Source organism: Mesoplodon bidens (genome assembly GCF_964165515.1).
Source record: "Mesoplodon bidens genome assembly, chromosome: 2".
NCBI lineage: Eukaryota > Metazoa > Chordata > Mammalia > Artiodactyla > Ziphiidae > Mesoplodon > Mesoplodon bidens.
Window position 1 is genome coordinate 62,845,929 of NC_138177.1, and position 26,523 is coordinate 62,872,451.

The window sequence follows — 26,523 nt, forward strand, 5'->3', positions numbered from 1 at the left end:
GTAGTAATCTCTCATGATCTTTTGTATTTCTGCAGTGTCAGTTGTTACTTCTCCTTTTTCATTTCTAATTCTATTGATTTGAGTCTTCTCCCTTTTTTTCTTGATGAGTCTGGCTAATGGTTTATCAATTTTGTTTATCTTCTCAAAGAACCAGCTTTTAGTTTTATTGATCTTTGCTATCGTTTCCTTCATTTCTTTTTCATTTATTTCTGAGCTGATTTTTATGATTTCTTTCCTTCTGCTAACTTTGGGATGTTTTTGTTCTTCTTTCTCTAATTGCTTTAGGTGCAAGGTTAGGTTGTTTATTCGAGATGTTTCCTGTTTCTTAAGGTGGGATTGTATTGCTATAAACTTCCCTCTTAGAACTGCTTTTGCTGCATCCCATAGGTTTTGGGTTGTCGTGTCTCCATTGTCATTTTTTTCTAGGTATTTTTTAATTTCCTCTTTGATTTCTTCAGTGATCACTTCGTTATTAAGTAGTGTATTGTTTAGCCTCCATGTGTTTGTATTTTTTACAGCTCTTTTCCTGTCATTGATATCTAGTCTCATAGCATTGTGGTCAGAAAAGATACTTGATACAATTTCAATTTTCTTAAATTTACCAAGGCTTGATTTGTGACCCAAGATATGATCTATCCTGGAGAATGTTCCATGAGCACTTGAGAAAAATGTGTATTCTGTTGTTTTTGGATGGAATGTCCTATAAATATCAATTAAGTCCATCTTGTTTAATGTATCATTTAAAGGTTGTGTTTCCTTATTTATTTTCATTTTGGATGATCTGTCCATTGGTGAAAGTGGCGTGTTAAAGTCCCCTACTGTGATTGTGTTACTGTCGATTTCTCCTTTTATGGCTGTTAGTATTTGCCTTATGTATTGAGGTGCTCCTATGTTGGGTGCATAAATATTTACAATTGTTATATCTTCTTCTTGGATCGATCCCTTGATCATTATGTAGTGTCTTTCTTTGTCTCTTCTAGTAGTCTTTATTTTAAAGTCTATTTTGTCTGATATGAGAATTGCTACTCCAGCTTTCTTTTGATTTCCATTTGCATGGAATATCTTTTTCCATCCCCTTACTTTCAGTCTGTATGTGTCTCTAGGTCTGAAGTGGGTCTCTTGTAGACAGCATATATATGGGTCTTGTTTTTGTATCCATTCAGCCAATCTGTATCTTTTGGTGGGAGCATTTAGTCCATTTACATTTAAGGTAATTATCGATATGTATGTTCCTATTCCCATTTTCTTAATTGTTTTGGGTTCGTTATTGTAGGTCTTTTCCTTCTGTTGTGTTTCTTGCCTAGAGAAGTTCCTTTAGCATTTGTTGTAAAGCTGGTTTGGTGGTGCTGAACTCTCTCAGCTTTTGCTTGTCTGTGAAGGTTTTAATTTCTCCATCAAATCTGAATGAGATCCTTGCTGGGTAGAGTAATCTTGGTTGCAGGTTTTTCTCCTTCATCACTTTAATTATGTCCTGCCACTCCCTTCTGGCTTGTAGAGTTTCTGCTGAGAGATCAGCTGTTATCCTGATGGGGATTCCCTTGTGTGTTATTTGTTGTTTTTGCCTTGCTGCTTTTAATATGATTTCTTTGTGTTTAATTTTTGACAGTTTGATTAATATGTGTCTTGGCGTATTTCTGCTTGGATTTATTCTGTATGGGACTCTCTGTGCCTCCTGGACTTGATTAACTATTTCCTTTCCCATATTAGGGAAGTTTTCAACTATAATCTCTTCAAATATTTTCTCAGTCCCTTTCTTTTTCTCTTCTTCTTCTGGAACCCCTATAATTCGAATGTTGGTGCGTTTAATGTTGTCCCAGAGGTCTCTGAGACTGTCCTCTGTTCTTTTCATTCTTTTTTCTTTATTTTGCTCTGCAGCAGTTATTTCCACTATTTTATCTTCCACCTCACTTATCCGTTCTTCTGCCTCAGTTATTCTGCTATTGATCCCATCTAGAGTATTTTTTATTTCATGTATTGTGTTTTTAATCGATGCTTGATTCATCTTTAGTTCTTCTAGGTCCTTGTTAACTGTTTCTTGCATTTTGTCTATTCTATTTCCAAGATTTTGGATCTGGGAAATAGAATCTTGGATCATCTTTACCATCATTATTCTGAATTCTTTTTCAGGTAGACTGCCTATTACCTCTTCATTTGTTAGATCTGGTGGGTTTTTATCTTGCTCCTTCTCCTGCTGTGTGTTTTTCTGTCTTCTCATTTTGCTTATGTTACTGTGTTTGGGGTCTCCTTTTTGCAGGCTGCCGGTTCGTAGTTCCCGTTGTTTTTGGTGTCTGTCCCCAGTGGCTAAGGTTGGTTTAGTGGGTTGTGTAGGCTTCCTGGTGGAGGGGACTAGTGCCTGTGTTCTGGTGGATGAGGCTGGATCTTGTCTTTCTGGTGGGCAGGTCCACGTCTGGTGGTGTGTTTTGGGGTGTCTGCGGACTTTTTATGATTTTAGGCCACCTCTCTGCTAATGGGTGGTGTTGTGTTCCTGTCTTGCTAGTTGTTTGGCATAGGGTGTGCAGCACTGTAGCTTGCTGGTCGTTGAGTGAAGCTGGGTGCTGGTGTTGAGATGGAGATCTCTGGAAGATTTTCGCCGTTTGATATCATGTGGAGCTGGGAGGTCTCTTGTGGACCAGTGTCCTGAAGTTGGCTCTCCCACCTCAGAGGCACAGCACTGACTCCTGTCTCCTCAATTTGGGATAATTCGTTGTCTATTCATGTATTCCACAGATGCAGGGTACATCAAGTTGATTGTGGAGCTTTAATCCGCTGCTTCTGAGGCTGCTGGGAGAGTTTTCCCTTTCTCTTCTTTGTTCTCACAGCTCCCAGGGCTCAGCTTTGGATTTGGCCCCGCCTCTGCATGTAGGTCGCTGGAGGGCGTCTGTTCTTCACTCAGACAGGACAGGGTTAAAGGAGCAGCCGCTTCGGGGACTGTGGCTCACTCAGGCGGTGGGGGGGAGGGAGCGGCACGGAGTGCAGGGCGAGCCTGCGGCGGCAGAGGCCGGCATGACATTGCACCAGCCCGAGGCGCACCGTGCGTTCTCCCAGGGAAGCCATCCCCGGATCCTGGGACCCCGGCAGTGACGGGCTGCACAGGCTCCCCAGAACGGGGGCGTAGACAGTGACCTGCGCTCGCACACAGGCCTCATGGTGGCGGCAGCAGCCCCAGCGTCACACGCCCGTCTCTGGGGTCCGTGCTTTCAGCCGCGGCTCGCGCCCGTCTCTGGAGCTCCTTTAAGCAGCGCTCTTAATCCCCTCTCCTCGTGCACCAGGCAACAAAGAGGGAAGAAAAAGTCTCTTGCCTCTTCGGCAGCTCCAGACTTTTCCCCGGACTCCCTCCCAGCTAGCTGTGGCGCATTAGCCCCTTCAGGCTGTGTTCACGCTGCCAGCCCCAGTCCTCTCCCTGCGCTCCGAGTGAAGCCCGAGCCTCAGCTCCCAGCGCCGCCCGCCACGGCGGGTGAGCAGACAAGCCTCCCGGGCTGGTGAGCTGGTTGGCACCGATCCTCTGTGCGGGAATCTCTCCGCTTTGCCCTACCCAGGTACGTGGGGAATTCCTTGCCTTTTGGGAGGTCTGAGGTCTTCTGCCAGTGTTCAGTAGGTGTTCTGTAGGAGTTGTTCCACGTGTAGCTGTATTTCTGGTGTATCTGTGGGGAGGAAGGTGATCTCCGCGTCTTACTCTTCCGCCATCTTCCCCGGAAGTCTTCATCATCTTATCTTTGTTACTTTACATGTAACATAATTTTTTTCCTCTGGCTATTTTCAAGATTTTTTTCATCATCACTAGTTTTAACCCATTTAATTGTTATGTGCTTTAGTGTAGTTTTCTTCATGTTTCTTGAGCTAGGGGTCATTGAGCTTCTTGGATCTGTGGGCTTATAGTTTTCATTAAATTTGGGACAGTATTGACCACTATTTCTTTAAATATTTTATCTGCACCACCCTCTTTGTCTTTCCCTTCAGGGACTTCAATTGCACACATATTAACACACTTGAAGTACTCCTATAGCTGTTTTTGAAAATCAGTTTTTGGTTGTTTGTTTTAAAATTTTCTCTCTGTACTTCATCTTGGATCGTTTTTATTGCTATTTTGTCAAATTCACCAATCTTTCCTTTTGCAGTGTCTAATACGCTGTTAATCCCAGCCAGTGTATTTTTCATCTCACACAATATAGTTTTTATCTGTAAAGATTCAATTTGTATCTTTTTAATACATTCCATGTCCCTATTTAACGTTTTTAATGTTTGAAATGCCATCATAACTGTTTTAATGTCCTTCTCTGTTGATTCTAATATCTATGTCAGTTCTGGGTTGGTTTCAATGATCTCTTCATTATAGGTCTCATTTTCTTGGTTCTTTTCGATTGGTTATTTTTGATTGGGTGCTGGACATTTCTATATTTTTTAAATGTTTTTAAGCTTTGTTTGGGGATGCAGTTGTTTAGAAACAGTTTGATCCTTTATGGCCTTACTTTTAAGATTTGTTAAGGTGGAACCCAGTCAGTTCTCAGTCTAGGGCTAAGTGTTCCTGACTACTGAAGCCAGACCCTTGTGGGTACCCTACCCAGTGCCCTGTGAATCTTGAGGTTTTCTAGTCTGGCTGTTGAGAACAAGCACTATTCCTGGCCTTGTGTGAGTCCTGTGCACTATTACTTCTAATCTTTTCCAGTGGTTAGTTCCCCAGCCATGGGTAGTTTCATCACTCTGTGCTGATCAGTGCTAGGTTGAATACTTGAGTAGACCTACTAAAAATCTCCAGAATTCTCTCCTCTCCAGCACTCTGTCCTGGAAATGTTGCTACCTTGGCCTCCCTGGACTCTCAGCTCTAGCTCCTCAGTTCAGAGAGTCTGCCAGGCTCCACCTGAGTTCCGTCTCTCTGAGCCATGGCCCGAAAACTCTCTCAGTGCAGTAAGCTGGGAAATGGCTAATACTCACCTCCCTTACTTCCCACCTCTCCAGGATCACTGTCTTTTGCTGTTTGATGTCTAGTGTCTTGCAAACGGTTGTTTTACACACTTCGTTCAGTTTTTGGTTGTCTCAGGTAAGAGGAAAAATCTGGTCCCTGTTACTTCATCTAGGCCAGAAGTGGAAGTTCTCATGAACAAGTTTGTGATTTTCCCAGGGGAACTGAATGAGACTGTTTGTGCAGCACCTGGCACTTGGCAGATACTCAGCAAATACCTGGGTCTTCCCTGACTCTGCACCTGGTTATTAATTCTTCCTGGTTTTACTTTGGGTTATCAACCTGATTCTTGGCTGAGCTTTAGGTCACGGTCTCTATGACAGTCAACCAAAGCAGATAATGACTTATGGGCTATTTATGTTTTAATATGATCAATTTCAGAATTCTGCTACACACAGAAGATGAAGGTAAATGTAGACATTTACCTTCTCTGTGAAATTTCATCTAATTTAGCCTACATGAATTATTCATTTATTTATAGTAGGAATATCAGTAGGTTTTAGAAGATCAGTGATGTGTGGTGGACAGAATTTAAGAGGACCATGCTATTTGTTACCCCTGCATAATTTTGTGGGGTTTCCTACTAGGCCATGAACTTCAACCTTTCATTTCCTCTTTTTTCCCATCAGATTTCCCAAGGAGCTATATGAAGGACAGATGAGTGTTTGCCAGAACTTAACCACTTCTTTCTTCTCTTGTCTTCTCTCCTGTGACAGTGTCTGGAGGCCGCAGCCGCCTGCACCTCATTGATCTTGGCAGCTGTGTGAAAGCTCTTAGCAAAAATCGGGAAGGAGGCTCAGGGCTGTGCCTCTCACTGTCTGCTCTGGGCAATGTCATCCTGGCTCTCGTCAATGGCAGCAAACACATCCCATACAAGTAAGTGACTCTTCTACTCAAGAATGGGATGAGGAAAGCGTGGTGTGAAGGCTGTTTGTGGGATTCTCTGTCCAGTGTCATCTGGGGAGAGTTGTACTACAGAGGTACAGTATGGACCACATTGTTAGTTCAGTGCCAGAAACCAGACTTCACTAACAATTGTGTAATGCATGATCTTCCAAATTCAAAAGCTATGGAAATATTTAAATTTACCCCAACGCTAACATTAGGCTGCTCAAGTCAGAAATAATAAGAAGTTATCTCAGTTGAGGTCTCCAATCACAATTGCCATTGGTAGATTATTGTCACCATTGTACAGATGCTTTATAGTGATGAGAGCAAGGGGCATAAGATTGAATTACCCTTCCCTTAGGAATAGGGCTGCCATATTTAACCAATAAAAATATGGGATACACAGTTAAATTTGAATTTCAGATAAACAACAAATATTTTTTAGTATAAGCATCCCCCCAGTATTGCATGAGCTATATGGGGATCCTGTATTTTATTTGGTAGTCCTATTTAGGAGAACTTAAAAAGCTTGGGGAATTACCACCCACCATCCTATGCAGATGTTTATTTCACTTCCAAGATCCTTTTCCTCTTTCTGTTGCTGCTCCAAGAAGATGAAATTAGAATTACTCCTATGTCTGGAATAGCCAAAGACTTGCCATATCATCTGTGCTCATGAATGACCCAGCCCTGGAGCCATCCCTCACCACCATCACCCCAACTCATCTTTGTCATTGGACAATGTGATGATGGGATGATGGGTACTCTTCTGTTTTTTCAGGCCCTGCCAATGTCCAGCTGCACCTTCTACTAGCTATCTGAACCTTCCTTCACATCTCATAAACTGAGGGTTATAGCTGTATATCTTATCTATATCACAAGGATAAAAGGTTCAGAGCGATATGTGTATGAAAGTTTTTTGTGAAATGTGTAACACTATAGTCAATAACCAATAATGATAATGTGGTTGAGCCTATCCCCACCTATTTAAATGGAAATAACATCTACCTTACAGCATTGCCTTGAGGATTAAGCAAATATACAGTACATTGAATCATTTTTGTTTAATCTGTAGGATCCTACAAAATACAAATTACTGTTGTGTAGGACGGAAAGGGTAAGTGGGCAGTTTGTTCTACAGTAGCTGAGGTTCAGGACAAGTCCTTGAGTTCTCCTTCCCCTCTGCCCTAAGTTGATGCCAACACTGTGCCTTTATTCTCCAAGGAAGCCCATTACTAGACTACTTTAGGAAATTAAATAGAGATTATAATCTTGTCTGTCTCAATTCTTGAAATTTGGAATCCTAGGATAAACCCAGAAATGGCTTTTCTACCCCTTGTGAGGATTCTTTTCTCTAAGAAAAAAATCAAGTAGAAGGTTTATATAGTTTCATTCAGTATCATTTCTACAGTTGAATAAAGTCAACTTGTGATTACAAGGAAAGAGAGAAAGAGAGGAAGGAAGGATGGAAGGAAGTAAGGGAGGGAGGGAAAGCAGGAGGGAGGAAAAGAAAGAGGAAAGAAAGAAAGAAAGAAAGAAAGGAAGGAAGGAAGAAAGAAAGAAAGAAAGGAAAGAGAGGGAGGGAGGGAGGAAAAGAAAAAAGATAGAAAGGAAGGAAGGAAGGAAAGGAAGGAAGGAAGAAAGAAGAAAGAAAAGAAAGAAAGGAAAGGAAAGAGAGAAGAGAGGGAGGGAAAAATAAAGGTCTGCAGAGGTACTGTCAAGGTTGGAGATCTTAGAAAGGAAAGAGTTATCAGCCCTCATTGGTTTCCCTGTCCATAAAAAGGGAACCATGTCCATTAATGTAATAACTTAATAGATCATGGCATAGACAAAATTAAAAATACCACCTTATGAGGTCACTGATTATGTATTTTACTTATATATCTCTCACATTATTTCTGTAAAGTGACATGCTTTTATGATTTCAATAAATATTTGTTGAATTGATGGTGGGAGGGATGGGTGAATGCAAGCATATGAAATTACTTTTACTTTAGATAAAGTAACTTCCTTTCAGTTCCAGTAGGGTTTTATTATAAACCTAAAGGGAAACATTAAGAATTGTTTTTATTAGTAGTTCAAGGTCTCTTGTTAAATTAAACATATCTAGCATCAGCTAGCCACAACGACCTGCCCACTTGGGAGGGCTGACCAAGTGTGAAAACTCCACTCACTATTCTCTGCAGACATCTGTCTGCTTCAGTTTCCTTCCTTCCCTTCTGGCTCCGAGGGAGTGGTGATTAAAGTGTTTCTATGTCTGAAGTCGGCACAGACTTAACATAAATTGGTGTCTATGTAAGACACAGGCATAGAGTTGTCCCCACCATCAGGATCCTTCTAGGGATCTTGCAGAGTTGCCCACTGCTTGATGCCAGGAAACATGGTGGCCTGGCCATGCGGCCGGTGCTGTCCTCCCCAAAACATTTGTTGGCAGTGCACTTGTACAGCCAGTTCTATCAGCCCTCAGTCCTTAATGCTCATCATTGTGTGTAAGCTTTCAAAGACCCTTGCTGTAATATTGTTTCAGATTCTCAGCCACAGCATATATTCAATATTTGGTTCTGCAAATACATTTGCAAAGTGATTAATCAAATAGAAACTGTCTTCTTTCGAGGTACAGAAGATAAGGCAAAGATTAACTCAAATCACCCAGCCAGCTGGTGGCAGGATCAAACCGCATCACTTTTCACAGCCTCAGAGACCTTGGCAGTTTGTTGCCAATCCACTCTCCCCAACCTCATCAAGCTCTGTAATATATTAGCTGCCTTTGCTCTGCACAGCATGAGGTCTTCAGCACAGCAGGATGGCCCAGATTTCTTTTATCAGTTCAGTCAGCGCTCCAAAGCCACATCACATGGCATTTGTTAGCGTACTAAACACCTTTCCCATGTTAAACCTTGTCTTTGCAGTAGGTTCCTAAGACGGCGAAGGATTTCCTGCCCTTGCAGTTTCCTCTTACTCCTATTCACTTACAGGAAAAAAACGGAAAACCAAACTCCACATTCACTACCTTCCCCCACCCTTCCAAAACACAAAAGCCCACTCATGTTTGTCACCCTGGACACTTCTGTGCTTGGAACCTGCATCATTTGTGTTTGCTTCTGGGAAATTAACTGGAATATGCACAGAGGGGGTGTAGCCTGTCCTCGTTTCTCTTCATCATCGTGCCAGACTCTGTCACGTGAGCAAGCCTGAAAGCGAGTTTGTATTCATTACCCATCACAGGTGCTCCCACGGGTACCCTAGGTGTGCTCTCAATGGTTTTGACTTTGCAAATGATATTGCCTTTAGATATGACACATGCAAGTGCAGAACAGGTTCCCAGCCTCAGCCACGACGTAGCACAGGCTCGCTGACCAATCCAAGTGCCATAAATCAATCCCAAATGGTGACACCATTCAGAAAAGCATTTGGGGACAGCAGGGAGACCACCAAGGGCTCCAACCTCCTAGTCAGTTCTGCACTGACAGGCTACACAAAACTCCCTAACTTTGGGGAACCTCTTGTCTAGGGGAAGCTGTCATAGTCCTAAGCGTTTTGACAGTACATTTGCCAATTTCCTTCCGTCACTCAGCCATTTGCTATTCCTCACCACTTCTTGGGCAGTAAGGTTGTAGGAGCCTTCCCTTCGATAGATGAGAAAAATTAGGCAGAGACGTCGAAATGAATTCCCATGCCAAAAACAAGTGTTGCGGGCACACACCACTAGAATTGGTGCCCAGAAGGGCCACCACAAGAATCTGGCAGTGTGCACTTAGCTTTGGCTAAAGTTCTGTTATGTCCCAGCTGATCTGCAGGACTACAGTCTTTCCAGAGACTTGGAAATTCTAACGACCACCCAGTTCTCTCGAAATAGAATTTTTCGTCCCGTTTAGGTGTCTCGTAAGGTGAAGCATACCCTTCACACTTACTTTAAGCCTGAAACATTTTTCCTTCATTTGTAACTGTTATTCCATTTGGATAAATAATTACTTTAATAGGTCAAATGGTCTATTTGATTATTTGCCAACAAGATGCTGTCCTCTGTTTCTAAACAACAGATATGTTATCATGTCCTGGCTTCCATTGAACAAGAGGTCATGGAAAGTCATTCTGTGACCCTCTCGTGTTGTGTCTGTCTGAGATGCTATTCCCAAGTAGCTTGAAGCATGGTTCTGCATGAACAATCCCATGATCGAATTGGTGCTCGATGCCTTTCTTTTATGGTTTTGGTCTGTGGTTCAGACCAAGACCAAATCCTTGTGTTTTGGAATCTGTCACTGACATACTCTGGGGCTCAGGCAGCTGACTTCCTCGTGCCCTTCTTCTCTCTGGAGAAGCAGGTGGAGCTTGAGGCAGTTTGTTGTCATGAGCTTCAGTCTGCAGGCAAACACCACTGCAGGGTCCACTTTAGAAGCGGTTGTTCTCCAAAAGTGATAAGGATGCCTGTCATCAGGATCTGGAACAGGAGCACTTTTCCTCCTAAGGCCCTAGTGAGGAGTCAGGTCACGTTTAAGAGAAAAGCAGTGGGGCTTCCCTGGTGGCGCAGTGGTTGGGAGTCTGCCTGCCAATGCAGAGGACACGGGTTCATTCCCCGGTCCGGGAAGATCCCACATGCCACGGAGCGGCTGGGTCCGTGAGCCATGGCCACCAAGCCTGCGCGTCCGGAGCCTGTGCTCCGCAACAGGAGAGGCCACGGCAGTGAGAGGCCCATGTACCGCAAAAAAAAAAAAAAAAAAAAAAAAAAAGAGAGAAAAGCAGCATCAGAGCACAGCATTTCATTCAAACCAGCAAGCATCACTAGAGACTCAAATTCAAGTTGGTGACTTGTGGAGAAATGACAGTTTGTAAATAGAGGCAACTTTTTCAAAATGTTAACAACTCTTCTCATCCGTGCTGGAACCTGCAGGCCTAAGATTTCATAAGGCCTTTACAGGGCTTGCATCTCTGAAGAATGTGGACATTCCCATGCCTTGCTTTGAAAAATATTTTCCCCTGGTAGCCATTTAGACACTGGGTTTGTCTCTGCTTTCTCAGAACTGGAAACCCACTCAGTGTCTGGGAAGCTAGAGAAAGGAGCTCATGACCAATATGAGCTACAGTACTCAGTTCCCCTGACTCACACAGGCGACAAAAGGTTTGCTCCTCGTGACTCAAATGCATATTATTTACAAAATGAAATTAAATAGATATTTTCCAGGAAAAATGCAAAAGAATATCAATTCTCCAGATTTACTTAAGATAGCATGTAATGGAGAGAAGCTCTGTGTAAGAATCTTTGTGTGTGTGATATGAGACACATACATATGCAAATTTAGCCACCTTTAAATGTACATTAATGCTGTATTATCTCCTCCTGATTTACAGGGAGAACATCAATTTAGAACTATTTGCACAAACTCCAGATACCAGTTTATAGCATTCCCTATTTAGAAATAAAATAACCAAAGTCTCAGGTTGCCAAGCAACTGCAGCAATGATAATTCTTAGTGTTGCTGCTTCAAAAATATCCATTTTTATACATTTTAATGACTGTTAGGATGCAGAGAAAGTAAGTTCGGAAAATCACCAGCACATAAGTCTCTTTTGTATGAGATTTTAGCATCTCTTTCCTTTCATCCTTCCCTCCTACCTCTGTTTGCTTCCCTGGCCAGTGGTATCTTCACATATAATTATGAAAATTTTCAGAGATTGCTATTATTTTCTTAAGAGTTGAGGCATCAACTACCAGTAAATGAACTCTGCCACGTTTATCACAGAAACATGCAGGTCACTCAGGGAGAAATGAGGCTGTCTGGGGATCGGCTGGGATCACAAGCCCTGGGTTCAAGCATTGGTCCCTCCACCACTGGTTTGACACATAAACTGTGCGCATCATCCTTTTTGTTCCCAGGAGGACCCCTTTGTGCCCCCTCACAGAGCAGATTGTTAGGCCCCCAACTCAGTCATGATCCTTGGTAGCAAAGCCATGGCATATATTTTTCTTTGTCTACCACGCTAGTCCCTCTTGGATAATGAGCTTATGGTTTTAGGACTGAGCAGAAATCAGGAGGTTTCTTCATTTCCCTTTTGGCTTTTCAAGAGGTTTTCTTCCTTTATGTTCAATTTCTGAGAGTCCTAATCAGACTCTCTTCTCTCCAGATTCTGAACCAGTTGGCAAATAGATACAAGAGTATGGTTGGGAATTAAAATTCTCCATCTGCTGAATCCTAGCAGAGTGGAAGGAGGTCTCCGCCTATCCCCCCACAAACATAGACCCCAGGACTCAGGAATGGGCAGAATTGGATCAGCAGAGCAATCCCTTACCCATACAGCCACATGGCTCAAGAGGAGGGATGTGTGTGACCTACAGGGGGACAGAAAAACAGACAGCATTGGGCTGTACATGCCCATGGACGTGTTTACCAGCACCACCAGTCAGACCTTTTTCCTCCTGTGAGAAGAAGTAAATAAAAGGGCAGAGGGCTTCCCTGGTGGCGCAGTGGTTAAGAGTCCGGCTGCCGATGCAGGGGACACGGGTTCGTGCCCCGGTCCGGGAGGATCCCACATGCTGTGGAGCAACTAAGCCTGTGCACCACAACTACTGAGCCTGCACGTCTGCAGCCTGTGCTCCACAACGGGAGAGGCCGCGACGGTGAGAGACCCACGCACCGCGATGAAGAGTGGCCCCCGCTCGCCGCAACCAGAGAAAGCCCTCACGCGGAAACGAAGACCCAACACAGCCAAAAATGAATATTAAAAAAAAAAGAAAAAAAAGGACATTAAGAAGGATGGGAACTTTGTTCTCCTTCTTTCCAAGGGGTTAGAGATTCCTGATTTATGGACTTGCTGGGTCATAGGGAGAAGGAAAAACTCGTTTCCGTTACTTGTTTTCTGGGTTTCCAGCTCGGATCCAGATGGTTGGCGTGTGCATATGTGAGCTCTGGGTGAGGGCTCTTCCACGGTGTGAGCGTGGTGACAACAGCTCGTGTCATCGTTTCCTTACTGTGCATCCGGAGCTGCTCTAAATGCTTCCTGGGTGTTTAATCCTACCGAGAGCCTCATGGCATAGATACTACTATGGTCGTACTCGTACTACAGATGGAGAAATTGCAACAAGAGGAGGAAGTGACTTGTCCATGTCTACACGGCTGGTAGGCAACAGGGCTACTCCACTGTCTCCTGGTATATCACCACGTCCTAACACAGTGTCCGGAATGCGGTGGTGCTCAATCAGTATCTCTTGAAATAACAAATGAGGCCAGACAATGGATCTAATGTATCTGCGAAGCTTAAATATGTGCAGTAGGTTGTAACTGAAAGCGTGAGTCCCAGGCGTGGGACCACCTGTGTCCAGCTGTCCATTCAGGGTCATCTCCTGGCCTCACCTTTTCTGTGACAGTGAAGCCAGATACTTGTGACAGTGAGGAAAGTGAAATACGGAAGATGAGGACGGGAAAGAACTCTCCCTTCCAGAACCTAAGCCACTTGGCAGGGCTGAATCAGAACCCAACAGTCCCAATCCCATACTCTGGGCACCTCCAGCAGACAATCTCAGCAAATCTCAGCTATTTCACAAATCTTCTTCTCTTTCTTAATTTCTGTCATCTTTCTCATGTAAGAGCCTGAAAGTTCATGTAACCATTTCATGTACCCCATTAATGGGAAAAGCTGCAGAATGCTCTGATGCTCTCTTAGGATACAAGACCCCCAGACAGCCCTCCTGCCTGGCCTCCAGCACAAGAAGTGTGACCATCTCCCACACTGGAGACTGCACATGGGCACAGCCTCCCGATAAGACAGTTTCCAGCCCTCTTCCCCCTTGGTGGCAGCTTCTGTAGGTGCGTTGAAGCATTCCTAAGTGAATAGATTCCTGTCAGAATAGGAGAGGTTATCACCCAGTCTGAGTCTTGAAGTTCTGCTGAGCAAGAAAGGTAAGGAAGGGAGAGGCAAGAGGTGAGGATGACAGCAAGGCTGTCAGGGCATGAGATAATGAGCTTCCTCCAACACCTGTCTAATGATAGAAGCTTTGGGCATTTCCACAATCGCAGATGAGGTAGTCAAACTATCAACTGGAATTTGTGAAGTTTCTTCAGCTGGGCTCCCAGAGAAGTATGTGAAGTCAAATATCTGTGGTTTCCGAAAGAGATGAATTGTGACATGGGCCCAGGAGGTGACACTGAGCCGAGACCAGGGAGGCATGGGTCCTCATGCCAGGGCCACTGCCCACCTCCAAACACTCAGACACTCTTCCTGCGCTTTTCATTCTCCACCAGCTAAATCAGAATAACCATCTTCTTTACCTCAGAAACGTGGTAGGTACCATTGAGACAATGTCTGTGATAGCCCTTTAAAGAAACATGCTCCAAAGGCAAAAATATGACTGTTTTAATATATTTCAAAATATTATAACCCAGACTGATCTGGCACTATCATATCTTTTTATCTTGATTTTAAACATATGTGTTGCTTTTGGCCAAGTGGATTATAATTACCTTTTGTTGAAACAGAAGCTTCATGCATTTTTCAACAAGAGTTTGTGTGCCTAATGTACAGGGTCACTGCCAGATACAGACATCTAATTTAAGAGAACGCAACCCTAAGTACTCTGCACAAAAAGAGAAGTAACAGGTTCCTTAGGAAGTGAAGGACTCCACCCGCCACCTCCCTCAGTGAGGCCATCAGGCCTGAGAGTGGGTGGAGGTTGTGGGTGAGCAGAGGGTGCTGTACCCCCAGTTGCGTCTGTCTGGCCCACTGACCACTGCCATTCAAATGTTTAAAGATACAAATTTTTCATATAATATGGCCTTTGAATACAAGCCACGTCCTTCTGGTGCTCTGCCAGAGACAGTGATGTGTTCCAACCCTGACTGTGTTAGATTTCCTGAGAGAAGGGTTTTTCTTCCAAAGAGATTTTTAAGGCTGACCTTGATGATACAAATCTTACCTTACACTTTAGATCCCAAGTGATACATAAAGTTTATTATTCATGAAGCATAGTACTATTCTGATCAGCAAGGTGAATTTTGGCCCAAAGGACCCAGCTGAGTGAGGAGTTTAAGCACCTAATTTTGTTACAAGTCTGATGGAGGCTACCAAACATATACAGGAAATACTTTGAGAAATACATAGTAGAATATCTGTAAGTTCTTTGATCCATTTAGTCATTCATTATCTATTAATTAAAAAATACTTATTGGACCCCTACAATACACAAGACACTGGAAATATAACAGAGAAACATAGATGATCTCCACTCCTGGACAATTTACAGTGTAGGGGAGATAGAGACATAAACAGCCAAGTCCCACACCTGGTAATATGCAACAGCGGTGTTTAACCCGCACCTTGGAAAGGGGAACCCAAGCAAGGCTGAGGGAATCAGAAATACTGTAGTAAAGGCTGTCTGGGGGGACTTCCCTGGCTGGCCATTGGTTAAGACTTTGCCTTCTGATGCGGGGGGTGAGGTTCGATCCCTGGTTGGGGAGCTAAGATCCCACATGCCTTGTGGCCAAAAAACCAAAAACATAAAACAGAAGCAATATTATAACAAATTCAATGAAGACTTTAAAAATGGTCCACATCAAAAAAATAATCTTAAAAAATAAAAGGCTGTCTGGGCAGAGGTGGTGATTCTGAAGCTCTCCTCATTGACTCCCACTCTTTCTCCATTCTCACTCCTCTGTTTTCCAAAGTTTCCCACAGTCCATCCTTAAATGCTTGAGCCATTTCACAGCTGTTCTGTCATTCCTTAGAATGATGTAGACATTGCCTGATACAAATCATGATAAACTACTGGGCCAAATGCAAGACTCCGAATCTATAGCTAATTGTTATCTTTAATGATAACTAATCATCATTATCACAAGTCATGTTGCTACCAGGAGAAAACAGCCAAAGGGGGAGGGCTTTAATTTAGTTTGGGGCCAATGCACATAGAGCCCAAGATGCCCTCGGGTATGCACAGGGCTCCACGATTAGTCAAGGATAGCTTGATTTAGGCACAATTAGACACTAGAAGGGATGGAGCATACAAATGAGTTGGGGCTTAATTCATTTAAAAACTGTCTTGAACATTAATAGAGCTTCAATCAGAGTATCCAACCATAAATTCTCACCTGTTTCACAACTGGTTCAGGCTTCATTGAGCATTAATAGATTTTTTTTTTGCCCATGCAAATGAGGTGATAATTCATTTCATGTGTAATTGAACAATTTCCAAATAGTTATATTCATGGAGCAGTTAAGTTGTACCAAATTGTCTAATGTACCTAGCAATTTTTTAAAGTAAAATAGAGCTGAATTTTATTTTTGATATAATAAAGAGAACTGAAGAAATAGAGACGGTTATGGTACATTTGTTACTACTTTGAAGAGTAGTAGACTTTAGGAGACTTTACGATATTCCTTCAGGGCAATAACCTCTATTGCTACTTATTTTTGTTTTTCCTTACCATTCTTTCTTATCCTACTCCCTACCAGCAAAATCAGTAAAAATGTTGGGGGTTTCTAGGTTTGGATGAAAGGAAGTAGTGTCAGGGCCCACAGTTTATAAGCATGCGTTTCCTAGTTCTGTGCTGCAACATGCCAATTTTACTGAGGGTTAAATACATCTGTCCTAAAGTACTGTGGGCTCTTTCCTTCAGACCACTTACCTTATGTCTCCCATGAACCTTGCATCCCCGAGCATGAAATCCTATGCTGAGGACTAGTTGCAGTTGTTGTTTGTATTGAGAGGATTTGTATGTAGTTTCCTGAACAAAGTCCAGGGAAGGCCCTAGGGCACATGACATACCTACTGTTTCCTTCTGAGGATTCTTTGTGGTCAAGGCAGAGAAGGCTTTAGTTTCATCTACCCTCCACACAGCTGCCAGAATGTGTTTTTAAAATGTAGTTCTGATGTCACCCCCTTCTTTAAATCCATCAATGGCTCCTTGTCAGCTACAGGTTCAAACCCTTTTATGGCCTATGAAGCTGTTTATAATTCGGGCCATGCCCACCTTTCTGATCATAGAAACAATGTACAGTCTCCTGAAGCCCCCATGTCCTCTCACACTCCCATGCTTTGTAGATGCTACTTCTTCTGCTTACAGTGGCCTTGTCCATTCATTCATTCATTCATTCAATGAATAGTTACCAAGGACATGCTATATTCCAGGACTGGCCTGGATCTCCCTCTCTACTTAGTGAGTTTCTGCTTATTTCTCTTACATGTTTTAATTGTGAACTGTGTCATATATACAAATGTAGAAGCACACCTGCCCAATCTATAAAATAACAAGTTAAATACCTGTGTGCCCACAACCCAGGTTAGGAAATAGAACATTTCAATGCCTCGGAAGGCCCCTGTGTGCTCTTCTGTGATTGTGCCGCCCTCCCGCCTTTTCCAGAGGAGACCACTGTGCTGAAAAAGTTTTGTGTTTACAATCCTTTTGCTTGACTTACAATTTTACCACCTAAATTTGTATCCTTAAAACTATATTGTTTAGTTTTGTCTGTTTTTGAACTTCACATACATAGAATCATACTCTCCCTGGCCCTTCTATAACTTACTTTTTTCAATTAGTATTTCATTTTGACATCCATATTGATGTGTGTAGCTATAGTTTATTAATTTTCATTGATGTGTGAGTTTTTCTTTGTGGGAGGATATCTAACCCATGTCTGCATCTGATGAGATGATCACATGGCTTTCCTCCTTTAATTCTTTAATATGGTAAACTACATAAATCAAGTTTCTAATATTAAAAATTCTGGCATTCCTTCCTGCATCTCCTTCAAGGCTTATCTCAAATATTATCTCCTCTTTGAAGCCTTCTCTGATCTCTTTTCCTCCCTCCCAATTCTTTGCTCCAGAAAAGTTGTTTCCCTCCTCTAATCCCCTATGGCATTCTGTAGGTATTTCACTGTAGGCACTGATGTTATATTTTAATTATTTGTTTACATGCATATCTCTCCTACCACATGAGCTCAGCAAGATAATGATAAAATCTTTTTCTTCAGCTTCCTTATTATTTTTGCACTAATTTGAATTAAACTAACTTGATCTAAACCCTACCTCTTAGTAGCAGAGATGAGTCAGACATCTGCCTTCAACCTTTGATGGCCTGCCTCACTACCTGGAGGATACTGTGGGCCTCCAGACTTGCATTGTGGCCATCACAGCCCCATTCTCAACTAGTACAAAGTGCATCTTTTTGCATTGTCAGCTGTTTAGGACAGGCACTGAAGGAGAGGCACTGAAGCTATAGCACTACTTTCTGAATCAGATATAGAGCAAAATTATATTCACTCTACTAGGTTATTTTGACAATTCATCAAGCATCTATGATGTATAAAGCATTATTCTAAGCATTAGGGCTGATGCACAAAGCTCACAGACGAGTTGGACAGAAGAAACCAATACATAAATTAGAATGCAAGGCATAATAAAGCAGTTTAAAGCCACATAATAAAGCACATTCAAGGAAGAGGTGAGAAGTTCCAGTAAGTCATCAGTGAATATGCCTTCTCTGATGATAAAAAAATAAATACTAGATATGAATATAGATTCTTATTTACCGCTACAGCCCTCCAAATGTCTAGAATTTGGCAGAAGCAAATATACCTTAGAGTTCATCCAAGAGATTTCCTTACTCAGACTACGTCTTTATATTAATCATATCTTGCATGGCTTTGAAGTTGGTGCCCTACGGATCTAAGTATAGGGAAGTTCCAGGAGTGCATTAGAGCCCTAAAGAAAGGCTGTCGTTGTGATTAACTAATGTCCCCAGGTTTGGGAATGGCAGCCCATCTTTTGACAATAATGTAAATTTTGAGCTACATCTAGAAAACATTGTACCCTGGTGCCAAGAAGGACAGTTAGGCTATGTGTGGATGGGGCTTCATCAGCTCTTGTGACTAAATTTTCACAATAAGGGAGATGGTAGTTTCTCCTTTGTAAAGTCCAGGAAGTGCCTGCAAGCCCTTCCAACTTCTGGGTAATTTAACCTCCGCCCACTCTAGGATAATGGACAAATCCACAGCCCAGATCTCTACCCACTGTGGCCTCCTTGAAAATCAAATTCTGAAAAAGCAAACTTCCCTGCTTGATTACTTGCTGGAATAATGAAACCCGTCTCAGCCCCTGCTTGATGATTTCCTTTGGAAAAGGAGAGTAGCCACTTTCAAAAAACCATACAATTTGACCTTTCCAAAAGCCAAAGGTTTTTGCTCACCAAAGTCATTCATTTGAGCCTATAATTTGTAAATGAAAGGAACCAAGGGACTATTCCTCTAAAAGCTTTTTGAATGAGTTTGAATCGCCCTTTGGCATTAAGTCCTCTGTTCAAGACCCATTTAAGGACCCGTTTCACATGGTCTTGGAACCATGGGTAGTGCGCAAAAGCAATAAGAGTAGCAAAGCTACCACTTTTGGAGTATTTGCTAGGTACAAGCCCAGTCTATACAATACAAATATTCTGTTTTCATCTTCACACCAACCCTAGAGGTAGATGTTATTGTTTCTCCCATTTTACAGATGAAGATCCTGAGACAAAGAAATGTGAAGCAAATTGACCTCCTCCTCCTTCTCCATCATCATCATTACCACCACCATCATCTAGTGCTTACTATGTGCCACTGCCTATACTCACTTCTTTGTATTTATTTTTTTTTTAACTCATTTCATCTTCGTGACAACTCCATGAAATCAGTACTACAAATTGACCAAAGGAGGTTTACTCCAAATTTCCTTTGTCACGGCAGCCAGGAGCATGCAGAAGCAGATAACAGAAATCTCTGTAGCCACACTTGATTTAGCACTGTCATTGGAGCTGGTAAGGGAAAAATTATAAACAAGCAAAGTTTGACTACTGTGCCTCACTACCACCTCTCCCATCAATTCTGTGCCTCTTTCTCCCAATGAGTACCTCCCTCACCCCCTCCACAGGTACCCGTACCTTGGTGATGTCTGGAAATGCCCAGTGCCTGCCACTCCACCACCATCCTCCTGGTTATACCGCTGTTAAGAGCCCCCAGTGCCCTAGACCTCATTTTACTCTATACCTTCATCAAAACTGATCTTCCCTGTGGGCTCTCCCTTCACGCCTTGCTTCATGGTAAGATAATGTGCTCTCGTAGGTCAAATTAGAAAGATATTATCTAGAGACAGCAGAAACAAGAACTACAATCCTGCAGCCTATGGAACAAAAACCAAATTCACAGAAAGATGGATAAAATGAAAAGGCAGAGGGCTATGTACCAGATGAAGGAACAAGATAAAACCCCAGAAAAACAACTAAATGAAATGGAGATAGGCAATCTTCAAGAAAAAGAATTCAGAATAATGATAGTGAAGATGATCCAGAACCCCAGAAAAAGAATGGAGGCAAAGATCGAGAAGATGCAAGAAATGTTTAACAAAGACCTGGAAGAATTAAAGAACAAACAAACAGACATGAACAATACAATAACTGAAATGAAAAATACACTAGAAGGAATCAATAGCAGAATAACTGAGGCAGAAGAACGGATAAGTGACCTGGAACACAGAATGGTGGAATTCACTGCTGCGGAACAGAATAAAGAAAAAAAATGAAGACAGCCTAAGAGACCTCTGGGAAAACATTAAATGCAAAAACATTCGCATTATAGGGGTCCCAGAAGGAGAAGAGAGAGGGAAAGGACCCGAGAAAATATTTGAAGAGATTATAGTTGAAAATACCCCTAACGTGGGAAAGGAAATAACCACCCCAGTCTAGGAAGTGCAGAGAGTCCCATACAGAATAAACCCAAGGAGAAACATGCCAAGACACATAGTAATCAAATTGGCAAAAATTAAAGACAAAGAAAAATTATTGAAAGCAGCAAGGGAAAAATGAACAATAATATACAAGGGAACTCCCATAAGGTTAACAGCTGATTTCTGAGCAGAAACTCTACAAAGCCAGAAGGGAGTGGCATGATATACTTAAAGTGATGAAAGAGAAGAATCTACAACCAAGATTACTCTACCCAGCAAGGATCTCATTCAGATTTCACAGAGAAATCAAAAACTTTACAGACAAGCAAAAACTAAGAGAATTCAGCACCACCAAACCAGCTCTACAACAAATGCTAAAGGAACTTCTCTAAGTGGGAAATACAAGAGAAGAAAAGAACCTACGAAAACAAACCCAAAACAATTTTAAAAATGGTAATAGGAACATACATATTGATAATAACCTTAAATGTGAATGTATTAAATGCTCCACCCAAAAGACACAGGCTTGCTGAATGGATACAAAAACAAGACCCATATATATGCTGTCTACAAGAGACCCACTTCAGACCTAGGCACACATACAGACTGAAAGTGAGGGGATGGAAAAAGATATTCCATGCAAATGGAAATCAAAAGAAAGCTGGAGTGGCTATACTCATATCAGATAAAATAGACTTTAAAATAAAGAATGTTACAAGAGACAAGGAAGGACACTGCATAATGATCAACGGATCAATCCAAGAAGAAGATATAACAATAATAAATATATATACACCAACATAAGGCAACTGCTAACAGCTCTAAAAGAGGAAATCGACAGTAACACAATAATAGTGGGGGATTTTAACACCTCACTTACACCAATGGACAGATCATCCAAACAGAAAATTAATAAGGAAACACAAGCTTTAAAGGACACAATAGATCAGATAGATTTAATTGATATTTATAGGACATTCCATCCAAAATCAACAGATTACACTTTCTTCTCAAGTGCGCACGAAACATTCTCCAGGATAGATCACATCCTGGGTCAAAAATCAAGCCTCAGTAAATTTAAGAAAATTTAAATCATATCAAGCATCTTTTCTGACCACAATGCTATGAAATTAGAAATCAATTACAGGGAAAAAAAAGGAAAAAACACAAACACATGGAGGCTAAACAATACTTTACTAAATAACCAAGAGATCACTGAAGAAATCAAAGAGGAAATCAAAAAATACCTAGAGACAAATGACAATGAAAACACGATGATCCAAAACCTATGGGATGCAGCAAAAGCACTTCTAAGAGGGAAGTTTGTAGCTATGCAAGCCTACCTCAAGAAACAAGAAAAATCTCAAATAAACAATATAATGTTACACCTAAGGGAACTAGAGAAAGAAGAACAAACAAAACCCAAAGTTAGCAGAAGGAAAGAAATCATAAAGATCAGAGCAGAAATAAATGAAATAAAAACAAAACAATAGCAAAGATCAATAAAACTAAAAGCTGGTTCTTTGAGAAGATAAACAAAATTGATAAACCATTAGCCAGACTCATCAGGAAAAAGAGGGAGAGGACTCAAATCAATAAAATTAGACATGAAAAAGGAGAAGTTACAACAGACACTGCAGAAATACAAAGCATCCTAAGAGACTGCTGCAAGCAACTCTATGCCAATAAAATGGACAACCTGGAAGAAATGGACAAATTCTTAGAAAGATATAACCTTCCAAGACTGAACCAGGAACGAATAGAAAATATGAACAGACAAATCACAAATAATGAAATTGAAACTGTGATTAAAAATCTTCCAACAAACAAAAGTACAGGACCAGATGGCTTCACACATGAATCCTATCAAACATTTAGAGAAGAGCTAACACCCATCCTTCTCAAACTCTTCCAAAAAATTGCAGAGGAAGGAATACTCCCAAACTCATTCTATGAGGCCACCATCACCCTGATACCAAAACCAGACAAAGATACTACAACAAAAGAAATTGCAGACCAATATCACTGATGAATATAGATGCAAAAATCCTCAACAAAATACTAGCAAACAGAATCCAACAACACATTAAAAGGATCATACACTATAGTCAAGTGGGATTTATCCCAGAGATGCAAGGATTCTTCAATATATGCAAATCAATCAATCTGATACACCATATTAACAAATTGAAGAAGAAAAACAATTTGATCATCTCAATAGATGCAGAAAAAGCTTTTGACAAAATTCAACACCGATTTATGATAAAAACTCTCCAGAAAGTGGGCATAGTGGGAACCTACTTCAACATAATAAAGCCCATATATGACAAACCCACAGCAAACATCACTCTCAATGGTGAAAAACTGAAAGCATTTCCTCTAAGATCAGGAGCAACACAAGCATGCCCAATCTCGTGACTATTATTCAACATAGTTTTGGAAGTCCTAGCCATGGTAGTCAGAGAAGAAAAAGAAATAAAAGGAAGACAAATTGGAAAAGAAGAAGTAAAAATGTCACTGTTTGCAGATGACATGATACTATACAGAGAGAATCCTAATGATGCCACCAGAAAACTACTAGAGCTAATCAAAGAATTTGGTAAAATTCCAGGATATTAAAAATAAAAATTTATGCAGAGAAATCTCTTGCATTCCTATACACTAATGATGAAAAATCTGAAAGGGAAATTAAGGAATCACTCCTATTTATCATTGCAACAAAAAGAATAAAATACCTAGGAATAAACCTATCTAAGGAGACAAAAGACCTGAATGCAGAAAACTATAAGACACTGATGAAAGAAATTAAAGATGATACCAACAGATGGAGAGATATACCATTTTCTTGGATTGGAAGAATCAATATTGTGAAAATGACTATACTACCCAAAGCAATCTACAGATTCAATGCAATCCCTATCAAATTACCAATGGCATATTTTACAGAACTAGAACAAAAAATCTTAAAATTTGTATGGAGACACAAAAGACCCCAAATAGCCAAAGCAGTCTTGAGGGAAAAATACAGAGCTGGAGGAATCAGACTCCCTGACTTCAGACTATACTACAAAGCTAAGGTCATCAAGACAATATAGTACTGGCACATAAACAGAAATGTAGATTGATGGAACAGGATAGAAAGCCCAGAAATAAACCCACGCACCTATAGTCAACTAATCTATGACAAAGGAGGCAAGGACAGACAATGGAGAAAGGACAGTCTCTTCAATAACTTGTGCTGGGAAAACTGAACAGCTACATGAAAAAGAATAAAATTAGAACACTCCCTAACACCATACACAAAAATAAACTCAGAATGGGTTAGAGACCTAAATGTAAGACTGGACACTGTAAAACTCTTAGAGGAAAACATAGGAAGAACACTCTTTGACATAAATCACAGCGAGATATTTTTTGATCCACCTTCTAGAGTAATGGAAATAAAAACAAAAATAAACAAATGGGACCTAATGAAACGTAAAGGCTTTTGCACAGCAAAGGAAACCATAAATAAGACGAAAAGACAACCCTCAGAATGGGAGAAAATATTTGCAAACAATCATCGGACAAAGGATTAATCTCCAAAATATATAAACAGCTCATGCAGCTCAATATTAAAGAAACAAGCAACCCAATCCAAAAATGCTCAGAAGACCTAAATAGACATTTCTCCAAAGAAGATACACAGATTGCCAACAGACACATGAAAGAATGCTCAACATCACTAATCAACAGAGAAATGCAAATCAAAACTACAATGAGGTATCACCTCACACCAGTTAGAATGGGCATCATCAGAAAATCTACAAACAATAAATGCTGGAGAGGGTGTGGAGAAAAGGCAACACTCTTGCACTGCTGGTGGGAATGTAAATTGGTACAACCACTATGGAGAACAGTATGGAGGTTCCTTAAAAAACTAAAAATAGAACTGCCATATGACCCAGCAATCCCACTACTGGGCATATACCCAGAGAAAACCATAATTCAAAAAGACACATGCACCCCAATGTTCATTGCAGCACTATTTACAATAGCCAGGTCATGGAAGCAACCTGAATGCCGATCGACAGACAAATGGATAAAGAAGATGTGGTACATATATACAGTGGAATATTAGCCATAAAAAGGAACGAAATTGAGTCATATGTAGAGACGTGGATGCATCTAGAGAGTGTCATACAGAGTGAAGTAAGTCAGAAATAGAAAAACAAATACCGTATATTAACGCATATATGTGGAACCTAGAAAATGGTACAGATGAACCAGTTTGCAGTACAGAAATTGAGACACAGAAGTAGAGAAAAAACGCATGGACACCTAGGGGGAAAGTGGCAGGAGTTGGTGGTGGTGGTGATGGGATGAATTGGGAGATTGGGATTGGCATGTATACAGTGATGTGTATAAAATGGATGAGTAATAAGAAAATAAATAAATAAATAAGTAAACATTTTAAAAAATAAAAAGTCTAGAAATAACAAATGCTGGAGAGGGTGTGGAGAAAAGGGAACAAAAAACAAAAACAAAAAAAAAAGTAGTATCTAGTAATTGTCTAACAGTAGACAAGAGTTCCCTTTCTTCCCAACCTTATCAATGCTTGTATTGTCTGGTTTAAAAAATATTTGGCCATCAGGTGGGTTCTTAATGGCATATCATTATAATTTTCATTTGCATCTTCCAGATTACTAATAAGGTTGAGTATCTTCTCATGTTTGTTAGTTATTTCTCCCCTTTTGTATAGCTCTTATTCAAATCTTTTGCCTATTTTTCTACAGAGTTGTTTATCTTTTTGTTTATCGATTCATAGGGATCCTTTGTGAACTCTGGATTCTACTATTTTGCAAATAGTTTCTCTCACACCATTTATTGAATTCCCACTGATCTGCAGTGCTCCTTTGCTTGTATAACAAGTATCCAAATATGTATGTGTCTGTCTCTGGGCTCCCTATCCTATGCCAATACCAGACTGTCTTAATTATTTGGGCTTTTGCAATTTTCTTTATAGTATGTTTGTTCTTCATTGTTTTAATTTCTGCGCTTTACTCTTTCATTCCTTCTGCTTTATTTTGCTGTTCTTTATCTCCTGTCTTAAGATGGCTACTTAGCTTTAACAATTTTCACTCTTTCTTATTCTATAAACGCTTAGTTCTGTACATTACCCACTAAGTACTGCTTTGTTATAGCCTCAAGTTCTGATAATGATGATTATTTTCACTATCATTAGTTCAAAATATTTTCTCCTTTTCACTATAGTAACTTTTTTGATCCATGGGTTATTTAGAATAATTTACTAATTTTCACAATTATTTGGAATCAATTTGTCCTTTTTGAGGCTTGCTTTTAATCAGTGCTAGGGCAGATACAGAGCACCTAGGGTTACTTTGACCACTGTTGGAGGACTCTAACATTCTTCTTATTGTTGACCCCTTTGGAGCACTCTGTCCAATGCTCCATGTATTAGCAGGTCTTTCCCCTCTGCTTGAACATAAATTATTCCCAACCCCAGGGGACAGACTCTCTCTCTTTCTCTCCAAGTCTTCTCTTTCTTTCTATATTTTGCCCTGAAAATTTTAGCTGTCTTGGCCTCCCCAAATTCTAAACTGTCTCCTCAATTCAGCAAGGTCACTGCCTGGCTCTGTTTGAGCCCCTCTGTTCTGTGGCCTGGAAGTCCTCCCTGGACAGTGAACTGGGCAAGTACAGGGCCCACCTCATTTGCTTCCCTTCTCTCAAAGATTACTTTCCTCTGTTGTCCATTGCCCAGTATCCAAAACCCCTTTTTTCTAATATTTTGTTTGGTTTTCTAGTTATTTAAGGCTGGAGGATAAATCCAGGTCCTGTTTGTCCAACATGGCCAGAAGCAGAAATTGCTCATTCCTGATCATTTCTTTCTTTTTTTTTTTTTTTTGCTTAATTTTTTTTATCTCCTTAAACATCTTAATTTCTTTAAACACGTTAATCTACTTTTTGTTGTTTATCTGTAACCTAGGTTTGAACATCT

The 26,523-nt window shown here is 40.9% G+C and overlaps 1 protein-coding gene across 1 annotated transcript in view; it reads left to right on the forward strand.

Moving 5' to 3' along the window:
• The window catches only part of KIF26B (kinesin family member 26B), a 497,333-nt gene that overhangs the window by 429,713 nt on the left and 41,097 nt on the right, over positions 1-26,523 (forward strand). Inside the window, exon 10 of the mRNA XM_081224649.1 lies at positions 5,674-5,833. Coding sequence (XP_081080775.1) covers positions 5,674-5,833 — 160 coding nt within the window. The remainder of the gene's footprint in view (positions 1-5,673; positions 5,834-26,523) is intronic.